Source organism: Haemaphysalis longicornis, unplaced genomic scaffold, assembly GCF_048455015.1.
Source record: "Haemaphysalis longicornis isolate Haplotype H1 unplaced genomic scaffold, Haemaphysalis longicornis Haplotype H1 scaffold_3, whole genome shotgun sequence".
Taxonomy (NCBI): domain Eukaryota; kingdom Metazoa; phylum Arthropoda; class Arachnida; order Ixodida; family Ixodidae; genus Haemaphysalis; species Haemaphysalis longicornis.
The window spans coordinates 108,980,111-109,006,761 of record NW_027526335.1 but is presented as its reverse complement, the minus strand read 5'-3'; the positions used below and the strand labels follow the sequence as shown (position 1 = coordinate 109,006,761).

Below are 26,651 nucleotides of genomic sequence, written 5' to 3'. Positions count from 1 at the left end.
AGTGTTTTTATCGCCACAAGCGCTTCTTTGATGTCGTTCTAAAACTACGTTTTTTTTTGTATACACGTAATACTGTGTAAGGCAGTCAGATTGTATGCAACAGAAAAATTTAGGAAACAGTCCGCCCCACTTGAGTAAAATGAGTGACGCGTTGGACCCCCTCACGGGTTGACTCACTGAAAACTGAGTGGGGAGGTCGCTTCGCTCCAAGGAAAGTAGCGTCCAATCACTGGGGGCCTTTTCGTCAGTGATTGTGCTCTTGCCAACTGGCGCTCCTGATGGGTCCAGAAACGTCACATTGAGAGAAACTCCCGCTGTAAGATAAAAACAGGAAAAGCAAAAAAACGTCAGTTTGCAGGTGCACCGGCATTTTTTATCACAAAGTTTAAAGTCACATGAAAGGAAAATTTTTGAGATGTTTTCTGTGCTAAACAATTTGCTACGCCTGATGAACTATATCCACATTGTGGGCCGCAATAATATAGGTTACTGTAAATACCAGTTCGACGAAAACAGCGCAGGTTCGAGCGGGTTGCATCATGACTAAGGGCAACTGCTGTTTCGTTCCAGAGCAAGGTGATGGAAAGAAGCTGGAATAACTGAGCTTGGTGTTTTGAAGTACCAATTTTTTAGCCAGTAGTCATTCACTTCTGTTCGACTTTCACTGCATCCGTCCTTTTCCTCATAGCTTTCCAAGCTTCTAAGGCGATCGTCGAAGAGTAGTGCCAAGCGTACACACCTCATAGTGTAGTGTCGCATTATTGCGTGGAGCCTGCTCCCATTCATCATCATCACCATCAGCCTATCTACGCCCACTGCAGGGCAAAGGTCTTCCCATAAATCTCCACTTATCTCGGTCATGTGCTAACTACGACCAATTTATCTCCGCAAACTTCTTGATCTCATCTTTCTATCTAACCCTCTACCGTTCCCTGCCACGCTTGAATTCTCTAGGGACACACTCTGTTACCGTTAATTACCAATGGTTATCTTGCCTTCGCCTTACTTGCCTTGCCCACGCCAATTTCTTTTTCTTCATTTCTACTATTATGTCCTTAACACGCGTTTGTTCCTTGACCCCTTCACTCTCTTCTTGTCTCTTAACGTTACACCTATCATCTTCCGTTCCACTGCTCGTTGAGTCGTCCTCAATTTAAGTTAAAATCTTTTAGTGAGCCTCCAAGTTTCTGCACCGTAGGTGCGCACCAGTAAGATGCAGCTATTATACACTTTCCTCTTCAGGGACACTGGTAGGCTGCCATTCATTATCAGAGAATTTCTGCCGAATGCACTCCCCCTATTCTTATCCATCTCATTATCTCTGCCTCATGGTTGAACTCTGGGGCCACTACTTCCCCAATATATTACAGGCAACCGAGAGGAAAGCTGGGTTAAAATAGGGGTTTGCTCTTGGAGAACTAGCGTTTCTCTTTGCCGTCTGTGATGTGTTCAGAGTGCAGTGGAGCTCAGCACATCTTTTAAAAATAATACCACTTTCATTCATGGTAAATATCAAAATTACCAGATCTGGCACTTGCAGTAGCGTAGACTCAATATTGAATTAGCTTTCCTGCCACCACTTACCTCTAACCGAAGCTAACGCTTAATATTAAAGCTAAGCTGACTACGACTCACTGATGGCGTCAGTGCGTACCACAAACGCACTGCGGGAAAGTCAACTCGATGATGATCGTAGGTGAGTTACCAAAAAAAAACACTTCCCGTTGTCGGAAACGAACCTCCGTCTCTCGCGTTATAAACCCGAAGTCTATCGGATTGCCCCATTCCGATACGACCAAAGAAGTTTGGATTTAGTGGAGGGAGGGGGGATGTATGGACGTGCAAAATAAGACAGAAAGATCATGCCTCACTCCGTCTAACGATGACTATTGCGTAACGCGTATCTATCTTTATGCAAAATGAAATGGCGAAGGTTCAAAAGTTAAAGGTGCTGCGATTCAAAGTCCAAACTCCGTGTGAGCAGAAGCCAAAGCCACAAGAATCCAAGCCCAATCCAAACTTATACGACAAGCAAAGAATCCGTCTCAAGAAAGTTGAGCGTTCAACCATCCTCATTGACAGGCGTAGTAATGCATGATGTGTAACTTGAGAGTACGTGTATACATTTTTAGGAACTGCAAGGAAAAGGTAAAGAAATAAACAAAACGTTCAGGTGTGAATTACCGCAGTAGATTCATCAGATGGATGCGTGAAAAGTTACGTTGTGATTCTAATCATAAAAAGGATGCTTTGTCCTGTCATCGAGAAGGCCAACTCTTTGCCACTCAACAGAGAATTATGAATGGGAGGATGTTAGTCAATACCAAGAAACCGCTGTTTCTAAGGGTGTTTGGAACATTCCAAAAGTTAAACGAAACTTTCGCTGTCTATTCTAAACGTAAAGGTGATTAATTCGTCTACAGTGGCAAGAAGGTTTATATGATAACATAAATTGCTTTCAAAATCGCCGTGCCTGCCTTCCACCATTTCCCTTTAGCGGATTGGCATCCTGTAAAGGTGCTCATTAATTTTTTATTCCTGAGCTGAAATTTAAAGTGTAAACCTTAGCTCTTTACTACAGATTGTTAAAGGACAATTTAATCTGAAAAACAGGTTACAACGTATTGAAATATTTACGTTCATTTAGTAAAAGTGGTAGAAACTGTACTCGGTGACGGATGACGATGTCAGGTTCTACATAAATCGGCTACTCCCTAACAGTGCAACTTGGCAGAATTCAGTAAGGCTATTCGCAACAGTAACATATCCTAATAGACGTTTTAAGTGACGCTGAAGATAGAAAGGATCAGCGCTATTTTTTACGAAAGGTATAATAAACTAATTCAGCAACATTTGCTCAGCATGCTCAGGCCATTCCAAGGCTTGTCTTTGGAGCGAAACTTTTTTTTAAGAACAAACGCCTTACATTATAACCATGTGAAACATGTCAGGTTTGTATTCCTGGTCTTTTTAAATGTTCATAACTGTTCATATATTGTTAAGATCATTCCTTTAGGATTCATGTATTGTTAACATACGTTGTTCATAACTGTTCATGTAATTGTTAAGTTATAAAAGTTTAAAAGCCAACTAATTTTTTAGTACACATCAATACATCAGCACTCATAAGTTCGATTCACAGAGCCGCTCAGAAACGTTGCAATAAGCCACGCACATTCGTTATTCCGGCTGTAGTACAGGCTCAAGCAGACGGTAGGGCCGATGTGGAGTTGCTGGCTCTGCAAGCTTCCAGTGCTACTTGCCGTGAAGTCTTCAGCATCAAGAAGCAGATAGTATCCTGAAACAAAGCGCACTAAAGTATGAATCTTGACTGAACTTCACATTGAATAAAACTCATACGAGCGAAATTTTCAAATGCCAGATTGCTTTAAAGTGTGCCACAAATACATTCAACCCTCCTTTTAAAATACGTATTAATTGAAACCGGTGTTGTACTGCAATTATCAGTTGCTACTGCATTTTATCATGATTTGGATGTATATATTCCTCAATAGGAAATATAATAAACTGGTACCCCATCATAACCGCTTACTGTTTGCTATGCTATTCACCAAATCCGGGGACACCTCAACACTCCCTACCATTTGTCAATGCAACAGTTTTGATTAATTCTCGAAGGCATTGCATATTACGGGGCGCTGAGCGACTATGCCGGTATTGCCAATTATGCCGTGAAGTCCAGGTTGGCTGAGCTTCTGTGAACAGCGTGGCGGTGCAGCGCGCAGAGCGTCCTGGATCGCTAGTGACTGCAGCGCCACTGGGTGAGGCCAGGCCGTGCCTTCGTCCCCCCACTCGCCGCGGTGGCATTACGTTTAAGGCGTTCTGCTGCACAGCAAAAAGACGGGGGTTGATTCCGGTCATGCTGTCGCCGCTGTTTAGATGGAGGGGAAAATAGAAATAAACGCGCGTGTGTCGAAATTTCGGCGTGTGTCAAAGGTTCCGAGGCCTCATAGCCGTGGTGTAGCTTCGGTATGTTACGCTGCCAGAATATAACCATCATCCCCCCCCCCCCCTCCCATTTCGCCGGCTACAATTTGACTGACCCCATTACCAGCGATAACTCCGTAGCACGTGACGTTACGCCTAACGCAAGGCCGAGTCATACGGTAGTCTCTTAATATTGCTGCAACGAGAATGGGGTCGCCGGATTAGCTCATACCCGTGTTCGCTGCATGCATAGCAGCATTTGTAGCCTCATTACACGTCGCAGCCAATGAGAGAGGTAGCAAGGCACATGTCTGCATTTGCAGCCAATGGAAATGTAGGGGCGCATTTCACTGCAACTGGCAACGCCGAAGTTAGGTTTTTCTCTCAGTTAGCCATTCATTGCTTCCGGATTACTACGAGTGGTGGAATCCCCGAAAACGCAGATGGTAAATTTGTTACTCGGAACACCCTATATTTCCTCCAGATTAATAAGAGTTCTGCCATACCCGGGACTTACCAAAGTTGAGCAGACGTTCCTTTTCCTCACCAGAAGTGGAAGAAAAATTGTAGAAAGCAGGCATGACTGCTCGATAACACGTAACAGCGCATGTGACGCGTAAGCAGCACAAAGATGGCGCCAATTATAAATTGAAGAAATGTTTTGAGGGCAGCTGGGTGCGATGGTTGCGCGTTCTATTTTACTGTTTTACTTTATTACAAACCAAAAAAACCAGAACCGTTTAGAGGTTTGAGAACATGTTTTCAACATTGTAACATTAACAGCAGAGCCGTTGTGCTAAGTGGTCAATGGCATGTCTTGTAACTAAAAATGTACAGCGTACACTGAAACGCTCAAAGGTCGTTTCTGTAGCAGCGAAACAAAGCCTCACATTCATTTTACGCCGCCCTCCCCACCCCTCGCAGGCAGCAAATCGACGACAACGGGGACGATTTTGCACATCCAGCGCTAGTGAGGATGCTGCACAGTAATTAACGAATGCCGCATAGATAACTCTTATTGCGCTAGCCATTAAAGAACTGTAATTTTAAATGTACACAATTTCTTTCAAATGTGTGGTACCCACTTTGGTCATGAAATCCACGTTCTTGTGCGCTGGAATTTGTTCAGCTGCGCTTCGTTGCAACAAACTTTTCCTCGGTAGATTTTATCTTTGTGCAATACAAGCCTTATGTGTACACTGAACGTAGAAACTGATTAAATTAGACAAGTTTGCGCCACCAGACCTAGTCCAAAAGCGAATTCGCGTCCCCACATAAATGAACAATCTCCAGCGTTTTGCATCACCACACAATGCGTTTAATACAGAAATTATGTCAGTCACTGAAGACTTTTCTCGCAATGAATCCATAGTGACAATCTTCTACCAGCCGCTGTTGTGCTGCCTCAGAAAATGTGTAAGGCTGAACACCGTATTGCTTGTATCCGACACTTTTATCTTGCTCAGAAGAAACTAGCTATCTTATTCCAGATGTGTTGCGTACATCCATCTTTCCAGTTCGATCAGGTGTCATATGAAAGAAGGTGAAGAGTAAAAATATAATTCCTCTGCGTGGACTACTGCTCCTGCGGATGGTCTTTTTTGCCCATTATTCAATGGGCAAGCGATTGTGAAGTCATTAAACGACCTGTGTTTATGAACTGAGTTTCCTCATGACACATGTGTCCTCCGCACAATAAACGTAGGTTAGGTTCAAATCTCCGAAAGTTATATATTTGTCTTCTCATATTTTGATTTACAGCAACTTAAGCACTCCATAAATCTGTTGGCCAAATTGTTCCGCCTTTCTTTACCCTTAAAACAAAAGTCGAAATACGGATTGATGAGGCCACCTTGTAATACATACTGTAGTACAAGGTGGCCGTTTCACATATTACCTTGTATTGAATTATATTGTACTGTATTACCTTGTAATATAGCAAAACCCTTGTACGCGGGCGCTCTTTTTATTCCCACCCAAATGTAAAACGCCCCCATGACACGGGAATCAAATAAGCCACCTTGTGTTCGCTAAACCATCGCGAGCGATGCTGAGGTGATGGAACTCGGTGAAAAACCACCGGTGCAAAATCGGTGAACGAAACCGGCGGTTGTTAATTCGTTCCGTTCCAATGGTTCCACCTCCGTGGCAGCTAGACAACGCAACGGGCCGGAACCCGACTGTTTAAGTTCCGAGAAATGTGTTGAACCCCTCATAAAGTGGTGTGGGCTTTTGTCTTCCGTTTGAACATCGGTGTGGGAACACCGGGGAAGAAGACCCCACTGAGATCCTCACGAGTGCCACAACACGCGGATTTCCCATCACGCTTTTCTAGGGCCAGCTGCCGAGCTTTTCCTCCGAGGTTTATCAAGAAGCACTTGCTGAGGTGTTATAAAGCCGACCCAGCTTCAGAGATTATTTTCAACTAAGCAAACTGTATACTAAGTGGGGCCCAAGAACTTTCAGCGCTGCTGACAGGGTTCTATGAAGAGAAAGCAAACACACAAACAAATACAATTACTTTAATGGAACACGCTTACCTTCCGCAGTGCCGAGCGTGTGATCAGCTTCGAAGTGGCTCATCGCCGAGGGGGCCTCGCCGCGGTTGCGGTACCACTGAGCGTAACCGGCGCCCTTTGTGTTGAACCAGTTGCACATGTCCTCTTCGAAGGAGCAACTTCCGGGAGAAGGACAGGTCGCTCCACCCAGTGAAATGTCATCTACCGCGACGGCCGTGCCTGGGTCCCCAGATGTCGTGGCAGCGAATACCGTCTGCAGAGCAGCCCAAAAAGTTCAGTCGACCAAACGCCCTGCTGCAAGCGAAGACATGCAGCAATTCTCTGGCTCTCTTCTCGTACCTTAACAATATTAACGCTACCAACCATGTGCCAGCTTTGCTTTCTGAAAGAAGACGCCGTATACATGATGTATTTTCCGTAGCGGTATGTTACATATACAGCCATGGAGACGATTTTTTAGATAGCATTTCTTCAAGGGAAATTCGAGGGGATAGTGTAGCGTGAGCTACACTGGCCGAGGTTGAGCAGTTTCTCGTGGCTCCTGGAAAGCCCTGCTGCGCATGCACGAGGAGCAGTGACGTCTCACGGCGCACAGCTGGCGTGCTGGGGCCGCCGCCGCCGTGACTGGATAGGATTGGATTGGATTAAATTGGATTGGAGTGGAAATTCTTTTAGCAGCAGTAAGTATGATAATCAGCTAATCTTATACAAACAGCCAGGAAACCTAAGAATAACCAATTGAACCTTAGCTCACGCTACGTATATGCTGGAATAGCTGAGCTAAGCCACTGCAATTTTTTTTCAAGAACATCTTTTACACCTGTAAGCCCATAATGCCTAACAAGAGGACGTATATTGTGGGCACGCACACTGAGTTACTCTCGCGCCAGATTAATGGGATATTTCTTACAGCTAAGCATCTAGACAGCCCGTTCTCTGAGGACTACTGACTATAATATAGGCAAATATGCCTCCCAACAGGTCAGTTAGAGACCATTGTAGTACTACGGTATAGAAGACTTGAAAAGAAGTTGGCATAGTGTAGTATAACGTGCTTTTTGCACAGTATATCAGGGAAAAGAGGTAAGCAAACTTCAATGGTTCTTACACAGTGGTATCATTGAGGTATTTTATTTTTAATGCGCGAGAAAAAGCTGGCCCAACCGAGTGGTCTACGACAGAATGCGAGGCTTTTTTGGTCATGAATAGCATCTAAGCGTGTAAAAGCTACTGCAAGTGTAACCCGCAAGACATTGGTTTTAGTGGGGTAACATCAATTTTGCTACTAGGTTTAGGGCCTGCAAAGGGAGCATGATTGTTCAGCTACCTACCATGTGCGACGCGTTATTAGGCACCTATGCTTGAATTAAAAAGCAAATCGGTTGTGCCTATTCTACGCGACAAGTACCACAAGGAGCAAACGTTAGGATATGTTCCATGGAAATTAAACAGCACCACAACCGGTGAGCTTCTGGCACTGGAGCGTATAGAGTCACTTTATTACGCAAAACTGTTTTCTACAATGCTGCCGAGGTAGCATTACAAAGCATGCCCTTTTCGAAAAGTGGCTGCAACATGGGTTTCACAACGATTCACACTATCCAGATATTCACCCTACAAGGCCTGAAAAGGGGCGCTAAGTACGCCTCTATGTTAACTTTAGGGAAAAAAAGCGTTAATTTCGTTAGAAATTTATTCGTATGACACAAGCAGAACGTTTCCCGGTTTGTGATTTCCAAATCCCTTAATCCCAACTGGAACACACATTTTGAATAATTTCAAATCTCTGTTAAACTAAAAGTTATTCCTGACACCACCATAATGCAAAAGCATGCATAACCAACTAGCCCAACTTTATGCCTTAACTGTGGCAAAAGCATGCATGCTGAATTAGGTTTTTGTGCACGTGCATGCGACACGGTTTTGAACTGCACCGAAAAAATATGGCCAATAACTTTCGCCTTCTAATTTTCTGAATGATCTACGCCCCTTGCTAAGGTTCGCACAGTTGTTCTTCGTCGATCACCCTTCTCTCTTACTCTAACTCTTAATAGTTATTGTGTCCGTTACGCCTGGAGATTGACACCTACGCCATTTTACAATTTTAACGATCACTCAGAAGGCGCATACTGCAACTGGTTACCCATTCATTGATGACAAAAAGGTCGATTGCAAAGTGCGCAATGCTAAGAAAATCGCACAAAGACAGTGAATATTCATCTTCTGTATATGCACTAGAGTGCATCTTGTGTACTTGTTTTTTGTCTTTTTTACGTGACTTCGCTGGCGAAATGCATTGAAGTGCAAACTAATTGGCCCAACTTTCCATGCAATAGCCTTCAAAAGACACCATGCAATAGCCTTCTCAAGAAATTATTACTGGTGAGAGGTTTCGCTTGCATATTGTTCTATCGGTAAATATTGCCCAATACATATTGCTCTTACATATTGCCCTTACATATTCCCTACGGGTAATATGACTGACATAACTTTCAAGAGCCATCCATTCAGACGAGCTATGTGAGGACACTCTGTCGTTCGCTGTTGCGTTACTAGTATCTTAAGCGAACCTTTTCACGGCTAACTTACCGTGACGTCTCCGGGGAAATCGATTAGCGGGGCCGCTGCGGAATACCAGCGGGCCATTGGGGCATCGGCAGTGGTTCCAAACCAGAGGGTCTCTTCCAGACCATTATGTGGAAGTTGGGTGACGTTCAGCGTTTCGGCCGCGGCCCCGGCGATGAAGAACCAGAAACGGAGGCATTTGTGCTTGGAAATGTTGTGCCAACCCGCAGGGCTCACCATACGGCCATCAGGAGATTTCACCCTGGCGAAGCTCCCTGGAAATTAGTGAGCCCTCCACTTGTGAGGATATACAGTGCACAAGGCACGGCGTAAAAAAACCGCAAACCATAAAAGAACGATGTGAAAGGAGCATAGTTTAGCCTGAATATTAGCACAGCATTTCAATCTGCGCAGGTATCAAATCCAGCAAACAGCATAATAACGTTAATTTTCACCATTAGCAGCGTTGTTATAAGACTTTACAACGACTATCCGCACCTTCAAAAAAAATAATAGCGCCAACAAAAACACTTTACACAGCCCACAAGCAACGTTATAACTCCTGAGCAAACGGCAAAAACTTACATGGCAACCTGCATGTTCACATCACTTCGCAAATTTCACAGATGGTGTTTATGTGATAGCACCGTCGCCGTCTTGCAGGGTTTATAAATAAACCTCCCTCGTCTCGCGTTCTTTAGAAGGAGTTTTGCTGCTCAGATGCAGATGAGGTAACGGTGGTAAGAAAGCATTGTCGCTGAGATGGAACTATTTTCGAAGTGTTGAGAAGCTGTGATTACAGGGGTTTGTTTTGGCAATGCAGACGCACGCCAGAGAAGAAGTAATTGTGTTCGGGCTGCGTCACCTCTTCCCGGCCAGAAAGTCGAGAATAAGACATTAAAAAAAAGTTGAGACAAAACTACGATGTTTATGGCTTTTTACTGCAATAGAATGGTTGCCCATAAGGTGATGGCCGTCATAGGCTGTTGCTGAACGCACAGCTGATAAATATGCTTTTATTGGTAATTGTTGGCTATGGCCACCTGCAAAATAGGTCATTTCCTTTGGACTTCAAGCGGAGCGGCACACCTTGGTAACCCCTAAAGAGCAATCATACACTGTGAATTTAGGGGTACTCAGCAATACGTGCGAACTACAACTGCCCTCTCCGGTTGCGCTTCATTACCTTTACTAAAAAGTCTCACCATAGAGATTTTAGCTTGTTCAAGATATTGATCTTCTGGAGAATATTGTTGCATTCCTTCGCTAACTACTTGTCTTTTCCACACCGTTGTATTGTATCAGATAAAAAAAATCATTAGTCCAACTTTGCTGACGACCTCCCAGGCTGTAAATCAGCTTTCTACTGCTCACGACAATATTTTTTAAACTGTGTCTGTATTGGGAATTTCCCATTGTCACTTCCCTCGTAAGAATGTACGAAGATTGTTCTCTATTTTGCGTCTCTGGGCGTATTTTGCGCGTACAGCAGCATGTCTCCTCCGTCTTTTCCCGTTTGGGATCTCGGTCATACTGTGCCAGAAGCCACGTCCACTCTAAGGACGCTACCCACTATCAGTCCACGACCACTATACAGAAAAAACGTCGGGACGATGTCAGGGCCCCCGGGTGTTATGATCGGGTTGCGGACCCGGCACACCCATGCTCGGACGTCGGCGCTAATCAGCGCGTTTTTATAGCCAAGCACCGAACCCTCCGTGCAACATGCTGACTTCTTCTTTGTCAACCCTGTGGTTCGTTTTCACCGCACGTGCACCTCAGAATGAAAGGCGGCAGCAGAGTAACAAAGGAGGGGACTTCGGCAGCACGGGCCAAAAAATCGGTAATCAGCGAGCGTCGTGAGTCACTCACTTAGGCGTCAGGCCTGCGCCGCGCTGGTTCAAAAGAACTCGCCGTCTCAGCGGCGCCCATCCCTTCTCTCACTTGTGGTCACTGGGAAAGCAACCAGGACTTCTTCGAGCGGTGGCGGAGCCTACGTGCGTCAATTTGTATGCCTTTGATTGGAACGGGCATTTGGAATTGAATTCCGTAGAGGAATTCTAGGGACTTTTCCTTGAACAAAAAGGCTGTGTTGATCGCCGCCGAGTGATGCTCGGTGTGCGATGCGTTCGACGCACAGCACCCAAAACTGCACTCATCATGTAAATACTTATATAATGTTTTTCTTTATTATCACACTTCGGTATCCTGATCAACGTCTCCGGAATCCAGTACCGTTGCCAAGATGGATTCCCAAACACGGATCCACAACAACTCGTGGCAGCGCTGGTGTGAATACCAGCAACTGGTGGCAGCGGTGGGGTGAAATCAAAATCACAACCCGGCCTTCTACAACAGTGCATTGCCGGGGCGTGAAAGAGTTTGGCGGCATGTCCTGCCACTGGCGGTTATCGAGATGAGCGTCGATTGTGTCTGTGGAAGTCACCATGTGCATTCGTGTGCCTTGGTGGCGTCGGCACCTACCGATCAAATAGGTGCAAGCTACTCCGCGGACTGGCACTCGGCCCCTGTGCGGGACTACAACTCTCGAGAAGTCGACGCAGCTTGCACGGAAAATCTCCCCTATGGAATGGGGCGGTCGCAAAAATGGAACTGTTTTTCTTTGTCGATACATTGTTTTGCGATTTTCGGCCGTGTGTCTTTTACTTTCGCCTGTGGAATAAACCTTCTATCTCTTGCTTTAAATCGTTTGCTTTACTGCACGACACTAGTCTAGCTTCTCGTGTTTAGTTTTGGCCTCCCAATTTCATTACCTCCACCTTTTTTCTCTTTCTCGTTTTCGTTCGTCATCATTATCATCAGCATGTTTGCGCCCACTGCAGGGCAAAAGCCTCTCCCAAAGATCTCCAATTATTCCGGCCATGAGCTCACTGCGACCGATTTATCCCCGCAAACTTCTTCGTCTCACCTGCTTATCTAACTTTCTGCCACCACCTGGTACGCTTGTTTTATCTGGGGATGCACTCTGTTACCTTTAATGATCAACGATTGTCTTGCTTTCACATTACATGCTCTGCCCACGCTCATTTCTTCGTACTTTTTTCAATGTTCTTAACACGCGTTTGTTCCCTGACCAACTCCGCTCTTTCGTCCCTTAATGTTACACCTATCATTCCCCGTTCTATTGCTCGCTGAGTCGTCCTCAATTTAAGTTGAACCCTTTTAGTGAGCCTCCACTTTTCTGCCCCGTAAATGAGGACCGGGAAGTTGCATACACTTTTTCTTCAGGGACAATGGTAGGCTCCCATTCACCATCCCAGAATGCCTGCCGAATGCAATCCACCCAATTCTTATTATTTTAATTATCTCTGCCGCCTGGCTGGGATCCAGTGTCACAACTTGGCTTAAGTAGATATATTCGCTTACCACTTCCACTGACTCGCCACCTATCTCAAACCGCTGTGCTCTCCCGAGGTTATTGAGCATTACTTTAGTTTTCTGCATATTACTTTTCAGACCCACTGTTCTACTCTGCTTGTACAGTGCGGTAAACATGCTTTGCAATTCGTACCCCTAGTTACTTGGCATAGCCGCATCATCAGCAAATTTCAGGTTACTGAGGCAGTCTTCATTAACCCTTACGCCCACGTGTTCCCAATCCAATTCCGTGAATACTCTTTTAATACCTGAATACCTTTTCCTTACTCGTGGTTTTCTTGATTTATATTTCGTCTGAACTTTACCCTAACGTTTCCACCATTGCACCTTCTCTCATAAGTATTCATCAGCTCGAATAAGGGAGGCACTTGTGGTTTCTGCTTGATCTCTATTCCTATACAATTGAACAGTTAGGAGAAACAACTACGTTGAACACTCAGTTGGCCTCCACGCAGAGTATATCTAGACACCAATGTGTGGGATCACGTGGACCGTTGCTTGCTGCCCCTAGGGCTCGTCCATTTTAGCTCTGGTGTGACGACTGCATCGCAAGTCACTTTTGTTATACTGTTTTGAATTGGTGCCAACATATATCAACTGGATTATGGAATTCATGTAAAATAATTCCGCTGCTGCTGTTGCACGAAAGCAGCAGGAAGGATGACCCCTGCAATGGAGCCTCCAGCAAACCATAGGACGTGCCATATTGTATCTAAATATTGCTAATGTTGCCTTCAATAAATGTTTCTGTGCACCATTATACGACTTGCCCAACCGTAAATAAGTGTAACTGGTATAACTGTTTCGAAGTCCACCCGCTTCTAGCTCTACAGAAAACCTTGTTCTTAAACATACACCAACAAACTCCCGTCGATCAATGCAATATATTAGTTGCAAACAGAGTAAGTATTAGTCATTACGCGTACGAGTTAGGGTAAAACATTACAAAATGTGTATTGAAAAATACCGAGGAAGCACCACCACGCAAATAGGTTGTATATAGCGAAATAAAAGTTGCCGCTCATCCCTTGTCGAAATAGTAGATTGTGAATGCATGGGTGCTGGATATGTATCCTGCAGCGCTGTTCTACGACATGTGTGAGTATTCCAAGGACCCAGTAATGCCGAAACTTCAACCTTGGGGTACGCTAGCCACAAATGTTTGGCGTAATGCAAGCATCATATGCTGACACCTTTTAATGCAAGAAATCAGTAGCGTCGGTACAAATATTTTGTGCAGCAACTATTCTTACCGGTGGGAGATTGTGTGCCATGATCGCGCTCAGGCAGCGCGACGCTGCTGCCTTTGGTTACTTCCCAGTTGTGCAGCTGCCAGCCGCATGAGCCAGACTCGAATGTGCATGCTAGTCCAAACAAGAGAAAAAAACCATTTGTTTACGTTAGCCTTCCAAAACCCCGTTTACTGATATCCGTTTTCTTACAATTTGTACGGCTAGGGTCCATCACTCAGGCTACTTTATTTATTGTAAACTCATTCTGGCATTTAGTAACTTTTATCTAACTTTACGACACTCCTTGACATACTTCATCATCATCACCATTTATGTTTCCCTTAAAGGCCCCTTTCGCCGTCTTTAGGATTCACCATAAAATTTGTACCCTCTGACTGCATTCACAGTACTTACCACCATGCGATGTAGCAGAAACTAGCTCTAACCTCAACCTAAAGGAGTACAATTTACATAATCAAAAGTCAAAGCAGCAGATGTTACTCGTGACCTTCGCATTTTCCTTGAAGTTGGTATAGGCTTGTCATTTAACCCCAAACGTACGTTACACTACCGTGATCCTGTGCGCATGGCACTAAATATATTGATGCTGCGTGTTTTGACAATGCACTCAAGTTCCGAGATTATACGTAGCCAAAGCAATTACCATGATACCTTTTACAACGTGAAGCAATGAAGTACCCCCTAACATATTGTCTGGGTCATAATACGGGGCCGGCGTGGCCGTTGTTCCACAGGCGTATATTACGTAGCTTCAATCTGGCAGAAACATTGTTGTTTCTCCCTGATTTTGTTCTGTCAGATTTTGTTTTTGCATGTAACAACCCACCACTTAAGTATCTCCGCGTTAGTGGACGTGAAAATATTCCGACGAGAGATTCTCTTAGGACCATCGACTTGGAGAAGCTTTAAACGTAACAGACATGAAAAAAACTCGTATAATAATTACCTAGTTTGGTTTATGATACTAGGAATGTGAAAATGACTATGAAAAATGTACAAAGATGTGTCCAATTCTGAGCGCTTATGGAGATCAGGACAGAACACTCTAGCATTTGCGAACACTAAAGAGGGCCCATTACATTTGGTCAAAGGAATGTGATCTTCGTAGATGAATCCCAGAAAAAAAGAACAAGTGAGGATATTTGCGCAAATATCCCCGCAAAAAAGCACAAATACTGGAGTATCCTTCGCTAGCTTTGTACATGGCATTGTATGCCAGTGCAAGGGAAGGTCAAGATAGAAAAAAGTACTCTTGTTAAGCATCTGGATTCAACAGTGATAGGCAATATAAAATATATAACACTGAGAAAGAGCGAATCAGCTAACTTGTTACAGATCATTCACGTACCAAAGACCCCAAAAAAGGCTCCAACTTAATGGTACACCGCAGAATAAAGTCATTTGAATAATCACCTTTTCCAGTGTCACAGAAGCCGTCCTTCAGCAAGAAGTTGTCAATGGCGATCACGGCAGGAATCAAAGGCTTCATGATTGCTTCAAAGATGAGCTGGGATGAAAAGTGAACAAACAGGTCAGAAAAATGTTTTCTCAACTCGCCGAAATTCGAGAAAAAGTGAACACAGCAATCCTCAATTATTACTCTTTTCGATCAACGTTTCTGAGTGATAGGACCACGCTCTATTGGTATATACAAATAATTGTGTCACGTGAATATTTCAGCAAGTGTCATTAAACACAATAAAATATGTAGCCACTTCACTTACGTAATCTATACTTCTTGTTTACATTGTTCAAAACATGTTTTGACTTATTTGAAAGAAGTGGCCCGAAAGGTTTGCCTTCCCCTTACCTATACAAGTGCATTCCAGCAAACTAAACTCTAAACGTGCGCTTGTCAATCTGGGTTTATATAATCTAAATTGCCAGCCTGCAATTTAGAGCCCGTATGTGCCCTCTGGAGTGCGCATCTTCGGTAAAAACATTCATAAAAGAAAAGAAATCTCGGACCATCTCTTTAACGTGAAACATGTGGAGGGGCGAAGCATTCCATGTATAAGTGTATTCCTGGCGCCTTCGATTTTGTGCCCACGGAGATGGAACCGTTGGGGTGTACAGGCATACAGCTTCGCTGTAAAGGTCTCAGGTCTTTGAAGCATGAAGCGTTCAAGCGCGAGGCGTTGGAAAACGAGTGTCCCGGTGTGTTTATTTAGTGCGCGTTTTTGCCTACGGAGATAGAATATTCTAGTGCGATGCGTTGGAAAACGAGTGTCCTGGTTTGTTCTCTTGGCAGGCGTCACGTTCTAGCGCGAGGCGTTGAAAAACAAGCGTCGCGATGTTTTAGTACCGTCACTACATTAAACGACGACGACGACAGGAGACGCCGATAGCCCGAGCCCCCTACGGGCTTTCACCCATTAAAACAAGCGCAAAATCCAATTCCAAAATAATTTCATGACGCCAACGTTTTCAGAAACCGCTCGAACACAACGACGGTGTTTTAGCGGCGCGACCCCAAAAGATCTGTGGTGTTTTTTACATTTTGTACCTTCAGAAAGCAGGAATCTGGAAGAGTCTACCAGAGGAATTTAAATCACTTACTGCAAAAAAACGCTCTTTATCGAGTTCTTGTGCACAGCGCTTACGCCGGCAACATTTCGTCAGTATTTAATTTTCATTTTTTACTTCTTTTTTCATTTAGTATAGGCTTGAATAGACACCGCCGTAATATATGACAGAACAAGAAGCGCTATGTAAAGGAATCGATTTCCGCGTCGTGTCTAGTCACCACACTCTAATTTTCCCTTCTGTGTATCACTGAAAAGCGGAATGACTCCATAGTTTTTATTTTCTGATCAGCAAAATCTTTGAGGGTTTCCTTTATGGAGTAAAAACAAGCAACTCTTCTTTTCTCTTAAGTGTTTTATGAAAATATTTTATCCCAGCTGTACGTCATGCAAATCACCCACGCTTAAATGGTTTGCCAATAGCTTACGGCCAAAATAACCAACAGTACCAAAGTTCTTGCCTGCTACCGCAGTGCCCAAGAGCTCGCTTATACAGTAAGAATAACCTATGAAGTACCAACTTCTTTCTCCAAATACCCAAGATTACACCGCTTTGTAAATATTTTCAGCTGCAGTAGGTAGGTAGTACACCTGCACAAAAACATCATATAAGAGCTTGTATCATGCCGCACAAAGCGTAAACTGGTTTTTATGCAGCCGCCTTAAATCCTGAATCATCCCATGGAGCAGTATGTTACTCCAGGCTCACTTTCAGGACCGGTCCTGAAGCTCATGATTGGCCGGTAACGCGGCGCCTCCACTCAGATGCGCAACTGCACAAAATCTGGTGGAATCACCCGCTTGGAACACGCATTTGTTCCCCGACATTTGAGGGAATATTTGAGATGGTTCACAGTCCACACCAATGTCGAGGTGAGGCCCTAGCACACAAGCCACTGGAGGCCAATATACATTAATGGCTTGTTTCCCACACGGGTTACCTTACTGGCAGTATTCATTAGGCTACCGCCGCCTAGTATTCCCTTCATGCCTATGATTTGGGGAGTGCATACGTATACCAACTTCGTGACCTTGCCACCAAACGTGGTGCGGGCCTACCACCAACCAGTAGCCTCATCTGCTGTTTGTAATAAAGATTTCTGGCCCTTTGTGGCCCATGGCCCGGTGCCTCGTGAGCAGTAAGTGTAGACATTATTCCGGCACCACTAATCTTTACGAAGAGACTCTTTCGAGAAGCAAGGTTATGCTATAAACTGCAGCAGTACACTGTAGCACCATAACACGCATTTAGACAGCCCTCTACTGCCCCCTCCGAACAACTTGTGAACTACACAGATCAGTATGAGCCTTTTCTTCTTGGTAATTTCAGTTATTCGCCCTCTCCTGTATAAAGACAAAGGAAATAAAATGGTGTGGAGACTTCTAACCTGGTGCGGGTCATCCGAGCGCACTTGGATTTGGCCTTGGTGCCAGGCCTTGCCTTGTGTTCCTGAACGAGCCCATACAACGCTAGTAGCATTGTTCGCGCGCTGCAGGACGTTCAACTGACCGCAGTTAGGATGCCACATGTTATACCTGCGAGAGTGAACAAGATTTCACTTGCCTTGTATTCCATTGGGTTGTGAAAAGGAAACCCGTAACACTGAGGTGGAGAAAAATCTTTTTTTTACTCAGCAGTTCATATGCAACAGAACGAAATCATATTAAAAATGTAGCTTTTATACTTATGATCCGAGCAGCTAGTAGCGTCGCGTCTCCTTAATTCACGTAAACAATAGAAGTAAATAAAAATAACAGAATCACCTGTGCGAAGGTAACATGCGAACACTGTAGCGCATCCGAACTATGTGCGCAGGAAAAAGGCTGATTCCGATTGACACTGGTGGTATAATTACTATTCAAAGTAGCCTCAGGGATTTTATTCGGTTAGCTTCCCTTTGCTTACAGCGTCTACACATTTTGTGTTATAGCGAAGAATTCTCATGGGAGCTTCCAACCTTATTTTTTCAATCCTGTCGAATCGTAGCTTTGCAAGTGTAGCTTAAAATTTCTGTCAACATAAACACTAAAGCCATCCTTTGATAGCTGTAATATTTGAATAGCCCAGAAGTATTTTTTTACAGCGGGTGCATTGATTTTCTCGTGAACAAGATACACGTTGACACAACCTCATCATGTTGGTCGATAGAATCAATCCAGTGGTCTCCATTTAAAGATTGGGATTGGAAGACGGGAAGAAATTATGGCTGGCTTAAATAACTGGTTTTACCTGTGTGCATAGTTTTTCGTAAACGTTCATTTTTATTTTTCGGCACAAAGAAAGGACGTTGCGAGCTCAAAACAAGTTAAGGCAGCTTGTTCAGTAGTCAAATGTTCCTCGTTTGCGACTTTATTTTCGGCCTTAAACCTTACCAAAGGGAATTTTTTTAGGAAGATTTCCTGATTGATATCCCGTTGCTCGTGCTCCCCGTCACACAAAGTGCATATCAGCTACTGATAATCTTCTGAATGTACATCCCTATTGCATGTGATTTTCGATATTGATACTTAAGTTACTTACGGACATATTTGTTTGTTTTCACGGAAGCAGTTGGTGCGCCAAAATATTTTTTCTTCTTTTTCTAGTATGCACGAAGGCATTTGTTTCTTAAAATAAAATGTAAAAGTTCATATTGTTTAGATTTCGAAAAAATGTTTTGTTTGCACGACGAGGTTTATTTTAGTGCATCTTGAATAGTAATTAAAAAAATAAACAAACACTGCCGAAATTTCTGCTTAGATAGCTGCATTGTGTTAGCATGTTACCTACGTTCAAACTCGCTTACCAGAAAGTGAAACAGCGACCGTCGTCAGGAGTGGGATCCATTTTGACCGATACCAGATGAGCGGTCCTTCTTGACATGAATGTATTCCGGGCATACATGTAAGCACCTACACAGACCACAAATTAGATCCGGAAAACTTGTATAAACAACGGAACGACTAAAAACAAAACCACTTGGATCTGAGCAATGTTTACCCCTTTTTTCCCGTGAAGGCAAATGTACTATACTCGGATACAAGTTAAGAACACCAATGGCAGATGTAACATGTCACTCCGCTGAAGCGGTGGACACCCGTGACGTCAACGTGCTCCCAGGTTTTAAAAAGAGATTAGACATAATGCATGACATCAGATGGTTTTCCCTACTTATTTATAGTTTGTAGATCGTCGCTGCAGTAATAAATAAGCAGATTAAGTGCGAAAAATCCCCGATACGACTCGTGTCATGTGGAAAGTGCTCGCAGGAGCGCACCGTTTCCGCCATGACGAGGTACACCCGACTGTGGTGATAAGGCGCAGGGGCAACTTCTGTTTCCCTTCTTACGTTGTACCCGAGAGTAATATACGCAACACTTAAACAATTTGACTAATGATTATGAGGTTAAACGTGCCGACGCTACACAGCTGATGTGGCGCGCCGTAATGGGAGGCTGCGGATCATTTTAACCAGCTGAGTATCTTTAACGTGAGCCGAAATCTCGAACACACGGGCGTTTTCGCTTCCATCAGAAACGCTGCAGCCGCGGCCGCGAATCGAACCAGCGTCCTTTGGCTCAACAGCACAACGGCTCAACCACTGAGCCACCGAGCCACCAACCGCTGAGCCACATAGGTACTTTACTGTTACTGTATCCTGAACACTATGATGGCGCTTGTGCCGTAGAAAGAATCCTTTTTGCTAAAAAAATGCGTGTAGTTGTGACATATATGATTGTAGTGCTAGAAACACTCCGTAACAATCTGGAAATCAAGTATATTAACAGTACAAAACTAATCTTATACCAAAGTGTGAGCAATCATTATACCCACACAAAATAAAAATTTCACAGGGGTCCAAATTTTGTATTTAAATATGACATTGAAAACTTAAAATTTTGGGCATTTGAAATCTACTAAGAGATAAGGCAAAGTTGCGATTATAGAAAGAATGATTATAGAAGAAGCATGCTGCAATATCGTTTACTCACCACTGGCACACTTTATAATGTGGCTCAAGATAGCGTACTATGGTAGTGTTTTCTGCTCGGCAACCTACACTTGACTATGAAAAAAAAAACGCCGCGCGGTAATCTCTCTGAAATTTGAACTAAGGGATTTTAAAACACTACGCATTCTAGTGCCATATCACAGCGTTGGTCTGGCTGACGAGAGGCACGGTGGCGTTTTTCTCGCTTGGCTTCAAATGGTTGATAAGGCCAACTCCGTCATGCGGCCGTTCCTTTGCACAGTCGTCCTTGTGTGACCTTTTGTATAACTTTTGTGTAACTCCTGTTGTGTTAAGATTTCCTTTACAAAATAATTTCCTCCATTCCACCCTGCCAAATTTAATACCATCGAAGCGTTTGTAAACCACTCCACATGCTGATGTAGGAGGGTATGAAATGTTGCTCGTCGCGAAAAGCAAAAACGCCCGTGTGTCGTAGATTTTGGCGGACGTTAAAGATCCCCAGGTGGTTAAAACTAATCCGGAGCCTTCCACTATGGCGGGCCTCATCGCCTGCGTTGCGTCGGCGCGTTAAACCCTACAATCAATCTAATGTTCCTCGTCGTCTCGGCGGGCCTGTTACTTGAGCTCATCTTCTAGGGCGGCAGAGCCTTACGCATGCGCTCGCCCTTGACGACGTAAACCCCCATTTTCGCGGGAAGCTGCAAAACTAGTGTTTACCAGGGAGACATAGGGGTTCATGTTGTTCACAGGCCTCTTATCATGTACCGTACGGTTTTAATGCTTGTTTTGTGTTTTCTTTTGACAAATACTGAACTCTATGCTCTATGCCTGATTGAAAGGAAAGATTGCGCTGGGCTTCTCTGGCGGCAAATGCTGGGTCCTGCCTAGCCTGACGCATGCGTTCGGCGTCTTGGACGAGAACTGCTAGATTCTGCCTGTGTTTTTGTTTACGACTCAACATTTTCCAACCAACGAGAGGCTAACAGCTTCGCTTTAAAGGGCAATGAGCACACTTCGTGCTGGTATGCGGACAGCTTTATTGATATGCTTGGCTTGCTATGGTCGTGCAAATGCAAAACCACGTTGCAGGCGAGCAAAATATTTCCACGGATCTCGCAATGTTTGTAGACTGGAGGAAGGTAAAAGCGAGGATAATCGACGTAGTTGCGCCTATACGAACTGGGTACCTGCAAATCCCCTTACACTAAGGCGTCTGCCCCTCGCCAGTTGAATTTCTGTGAATGGTTCACATATTTCGATTCCGCTGCGTTTTTGGCAACTGTGCCTTTTACCTTGGACGATTTTCAAGCCTGAGAAATCAAGTAAGTACGTCTCAATTCAGCGTTTCGTATTATCGAGTTTGTACCTGAAGTAATTTGTTGTTTTGGATAACCACCTGTTCCAGCACCTCGTGGAGCTCCCTAAAAGAACAATTTAGATTGTCATTGGAATTCTGGTGCGAAGCGTTCATGTCGGCATCAGCGCAGCATAGCACGCATGAATTGCATCCAAGAGGAATGATAAACTCCGCCCAATGACGACAGACACGCAAATTTATTTTACCCGCCCTTTATTTTATTTTAGCCGCCCTTTACTCGCCATTCCATTCCTCAAAAGGTGCATTCCTGCCAGGACAAAAGAAACATACAAAGCGTGCGTTCAAGGTTGCAGGTGTCGGGCTAGCTAAATGCCAGTTATTGCGAAGGTGTAGAGGAACCAGGAGCCACCCGGTAAGGTTAACTTCATCAAACAACTCTGCCTTTGTACCGAAGGCCAACTATTCGGTTATGTATTTTATCCTTCACTCGATCACTTGCTTATTCGTTTAGGATTCCCAACCCTAAGTAGTTTTATGGCATTCGCAAAATGTGTAATTGTGCATACCGCTGTGTGATACGCTGTCAGTTGGTTGCCACCTCATCCTTTGTTGCCCGGTTGCACCTGAGAAGAGCACCCAGTTGGTGTCGGCCACCAGTCGCTCAGGAAACCAGCCACAATCGAAGGGCTTGGAAAAGTCGCAGCTTACTTTCAGGCTTGCTTCCGCTGCAATGCAGCAAAAAAAAAATGAAGTCGCCGAGTAATTGTAAATAGTGAGTGGCATGAAATACACACTGGCTTTTATTTTATGAGATACCCAATATATGAAGAAATTTGAAAAAAAAAATGCCAGAGTAATGTGCAACACACTCTCCTGGCTCATGCGCATAGCACTGTATTCGCTTCGTAAGGACGCCAAAACGCCCATACCAATTTGGCAATATTTTCTTTGCCTACAAGGTAAAGTCACGTTCAACGATTTATCTCACTCACCAGGACAGTACCAGCAAAACTTTTTATTGAATTAGAACTTCTCACCTCCTTGACTCGTGGTGTCGGGATGACAGTTCGTATACTCTATTCGGTCAACGCTGGTGCCTGGAGTGTCAGACTGGTAGTAAAACTTAAAGAGAAACAAAGGAATTAAGGTCATTAGAACCTTAAAACACTTAAAAGCGCAGAACCATGTGCGTGCAAGTGCGTCTCCTACAACGTTTTGGAAGGGAAGAATTCATGCTTGATTGCATTTATTCATTGCTTCGTTCCAGGGTATTTATTTGTACACATTAATGAATCAAAAACAGTACAGCTAGATAAAAATGAAAATAACAATAACTTTAACTTCTACAAAGTGCAGCAAGTGCCAGCCATTAGCACAACCAAAGCGACAGGTTGAAGATAGCGCAATTAATTTAAGGATAATGCTTTGACACGGTTAAACATGGTAGACTGCATTGTGCTTCTCTGTCTGTGTTCAGATGCCACAAAAATATAGCACTTTCGGCTTCCTGTAATACAGGAGAGAACCTTGGTACTCCACATCTATATTACGTTTTTCTCGCCAACACCCAGAGTTTTTCGTCCACACTATTGCGTAGACTTAACTAACGGTGAAGGCGTGACGAGCTGATACCGTTGGCAACCCAAAGTCTCACAGCTAAATGTGAGGCATGGGTGATCGATAAAGTTTTCCGTTACGGCAAGCAGTAGGCCTTATGGAAACGTGTCATGCGTTTTAAAATGTTAACTTTTAAGCGTACAGCTCTACATTCAAAATAAAAGAATAGCCCGCCTATGACTCAGTACACGCTGTGTTAAGAGTAAACCGTGTAAATGCTTTCAGAATACGACTATGTTTGGAAAGGCTAGTTCTTTCTGTATTTAAACGCCTTGCTTTTCACCAACACTAATGCTCTGAGTGCAATACAGGAGGTCTCTGTGCTTGGTTGCCAAATACGCCTTGACCCCAACGGTCTGTTGTGTGGTGATGATGTTCTTTTTAAGAAGATATCCTCGGTTCCTGTTCAAAAGCTTTCGTTCCTTCGCATTTTATTGCGCAGGTGATATTTTTGGCCTCCAGGAAACAGGAGCGGTACGTATTGCAGGCAGTTCGCCTGAGACGCGCTTAAAATGGGATTTTTGTGCCGACGAAACCATAACTACAACAGTCCGTTTACCGCATGTGTTCGTGTAACTTACTTCAGTCTATATACTTACCCGAGCTCCTGCATCCCAGTTTCCTGTTCGCACTGTAAGTTTTGCCCATCTTCCCTTCAGTTCACTTCCTGACACAGTTGCTAGCGGAACCGGCATCACTGACTTCTCATCATCTTTGGACTGTGGTAGCACTCCGAAGGCCAGAGTGGAGAACACTGCAGGAAAAGGAAGTGAGTGAACTGCGCTATACAAGGGCTTTGTCGACAACGTAATACACACAGCCGTCCATCAACAGCTCCAAAACACCGCATGTGGCAGGGTAGCCTACAAATTTCCCGCGCCTTCCTCACAAAGCTGACGGAACTGTACAAGACAGAGGAATTCTACTTGCCCGCCCGGTTAATGTCCAAAAGACCAGTAATCTCTTTTTTGCAATTCAATGACTCCCTCTTTGGTCCTCTGGTGCACCATGCATAGATACCTCTCATAAAGCATGTGTTCAAGGTCTATATTCTTATGATATTGGGATCTGAGCCAGCCCAAGCTCCCCAAGTTAACATCACGATAATTTACAGGAAGCAGTCGGAGTCATCCTGTATTACTGCCGCAAGTGCAATTTCTCATGTGCCCCGCCTAAATCTGCGCTGCTTGTTTCCGAAGCCGGAACTCAGGATCTCCACCTAACCTGACACCCGACCCCAGAATTCCCATCGACGGCTAATGGATCCTCTCAAGATTGTGCACATTGTGGGGGTACACTACCACTGCAACGGCTGAGTTCAAAGTGAAACCTCAAAAGAATGAACTACCCCTGGGCAATCACGAAACTTTATTTATAGTCATTTGGACGATTCTCTTGAGAGGGCGCCATAGTTTGACTAACATAGCTTTCCCCCTTCCCCACTTTATCTCACAAGAAGTTGCAGCCCACTTTCAATAAATGCCTTCTTCCTCCTCAAACTGACACCTAACACAACCACGTCGCCCTCCACGGCATCTCCCCTCCCTCCAATGCTCCCAACTGCCCCCGCTGCGACACTCGTAACACTACCCGCACCTCGTCTGGATGCCTCCACTGGACCTCCCCACCAACCTCTTCCCCTAGTATAAGTGATCGGAGAGTGCGCTGCGAAGTTTCCAGGTCAAGGACCAGGAAGCCCTGATCTGTCGGAAGAATACGGCCTAGCGAAGGCCCATATGAAGCTTCATTTTAAATAGCTAATGGACACTTCGCTGTTTTGCCGCTTTTGTCGCGATGGCTACCAGAAAGAAATCAATTCCCGGCCGAGAATGGTTTGAATGCGTCGTGAGGATGAGTCTGCGATGGTCACGCGCGTAACAGTTTGTCATCGTGTTGGAAGCGCGCTTTCGCAACCGATCGATATGAGGCCAACGTACTGAGAATTTCTGCACAGCAACCAGGTCCTTGCAGAAGTTGTTTTGGAGTAATTTATTCCGATAAACGTGTTATGAAACTTACCGTTTGAGGCACCGTAATGATTAAAAACCGTTTTCAATAGTTCGTTCACTTTGGTGGAGATACCTCTTCCAGGAGTGTATCCGACCGCGGTTCCCGAGTTACTTCTTATTTTGCTGCCAAACTGCATCAGGCCGTTTTTCTCAACATAAAATAAATACCTGTTACGTCCAAAACCCCGAGATTACCATGCCTGAACCTCGTTAGACAACACCTGGTATCACCCCGCGTTTGGATCATGGAAATACGTCGCCTGGTGCACAGTTGTACACTGTAGCGCCTAATCGGCAGGTTGTGAACGTGCCCGTGAAAAAACATAACTGGCCAAATTTCGCAGCCTCATCCAAATATGTTAGTATTGCAACAGCATTGCCGCGTCACTTTATCTGCGAGATATTTTTCTGTTCGCGGTACCGTCCGCGGCTTATTTGGAACCGAAGTTTTTTTTAAACGCAAGCAACGCCATTCCTCACCACCACACATCTCAAAAAAGTAACATCGGTGCGCGCGCAAACTCAATCAGATCAGCACACCGAGTCTGCCTATAGTTTCCAGGTACATTATGATAAAAAGCCAGTGAAGAAACACAAAAGAACCCTAATTCATTATCGTAGAGCACTGACGCGCCTGCAAAACTGCGATAGCCTGTCTCCTAAAACAACATTTAATCACTCGCACCTGCACTTGTGTACGTGTATGAAACTCCTGCTGCAATGTTCTGTGCCTTCTGTCAGAATCTTAACTGTAACAGAAACTAGGACCATGTATACGCAAGTCCGATCGAGATTAAAATTATTTTTATCAATGTTGCTTTTTTGCCCGTTTATACCTCTCAGACTTTGAACTCGGTGCTCATTCATGGCTTTGTTGCTCTCTACGCATTAACTAAATTAGACAGAAAACAGGATTTCAGTATCTGCAGGTTAACCTCCAATGTACAGGTGCCACTCAGTATATTTGCGGAAAAGCCAAATTTAGCCGCGTGCTCTCAGATGCTGCTGTCACCCACCCCTTCGCACCTGGCGCAGGCGCGCCCGCAAATGTCGCACTCGATCACGCCACAATGGGAGCCAATCAGCGCCGTCACTTCCGTCACGCCACATCGCAGTTTTTGACACTGGCCCTCGTCCTACACTTCACCTTCTAGCGCCGCATGGGTAGGCCACGCGTGGTTCGCTCCGCGGAAAGGTGGGCAGTCATTCAAGAACGTAAACGTTCCCAATAATGTCAGAAGAATGATCTTCAATAAGCGTATACGCCAACGTTTCCGTTCTGACAAAGCTCAGAGAAATGAAAGAGTTTCGTTTTGGTCGATCAGTAGTATTGCGCTTCCATTTAGATCATTGCCTTTTTGGTATTGGCATAAGTGTTTTCGTTTTCGTTTTGCTGCCATTTCGTTTCGAGTTTGGTCGTTTTCGTTTTCACGGAGGTCAAGCCTCCCGTGCAGCCCTGTTTCCTGGAGGAAGGGTTTTTAGGTTTTTTTACTTTGCCTGTCTAAATATCCATGATGATTGTTTGTATTCAATATTTTGATATAT

The 26,651-nt window shown here is 44.4% G+C and overlaps 1 protein-coding gene across 1 annotated transcript in view; it reads right to left on the bottom strand.

The window, feature by feature from the left end:
• LOC144175376 (MAM and LDL-receptor class A domain-containing protein 1-like) overlaps positions 1 to 26,651 on the bottom strand; it is a 204,188-nt gene that overhangs the window by 22,064 nt on the left and 155,473 nt on the right. Inside the window, exons 47-57 of the mRNA XM_077704459.1 lie at positions 23,697 to 23,851; positions 22,518 to 22,602; positions 22,047 to 22,205; positions 18,996 to 19,101; positions 17,598 to 17,745; positions 15,098 to 15,191; positions 13,685 to 13,795; positions 9,057 to 9,307; positions 6,489 to 6,720; positions 3,176 to 3,298; positions 178 to 314 (exon numbers count right to left, since the gene is read on the bottom strand). Of these exons, the coding sequence (XP_077560585.1) occupies positions 178 to 314; positions 3,176 to 3,298; positions 6,489 to 6,720; positions 9,057 to 9,307; positions 13,685 to 13,795; positions 15,098 to 15,191; positions 17,598 to 17,745; positions 18,996 to 19,101; positions 22,047 to 22,205; positions 22,518 to 22,602; positions 23,697 to 23,851 (1,601 nt within the window). The remainder of the gene's footprint in view (positions 1 to 177; positions 315 to 3,175; positions 3,299 to 6,488; positions 6,721 to 9,056; positions 9,308 to 13,684; positions 13,796 to 15,097; positions 15,192 to 17,597; positions 17,746 to 18,995; positions 19,102 to 22,046; positions 22,206 to 22,517; positions 22,603 to 23,696; positions 23,852 to 26,651) is intronic.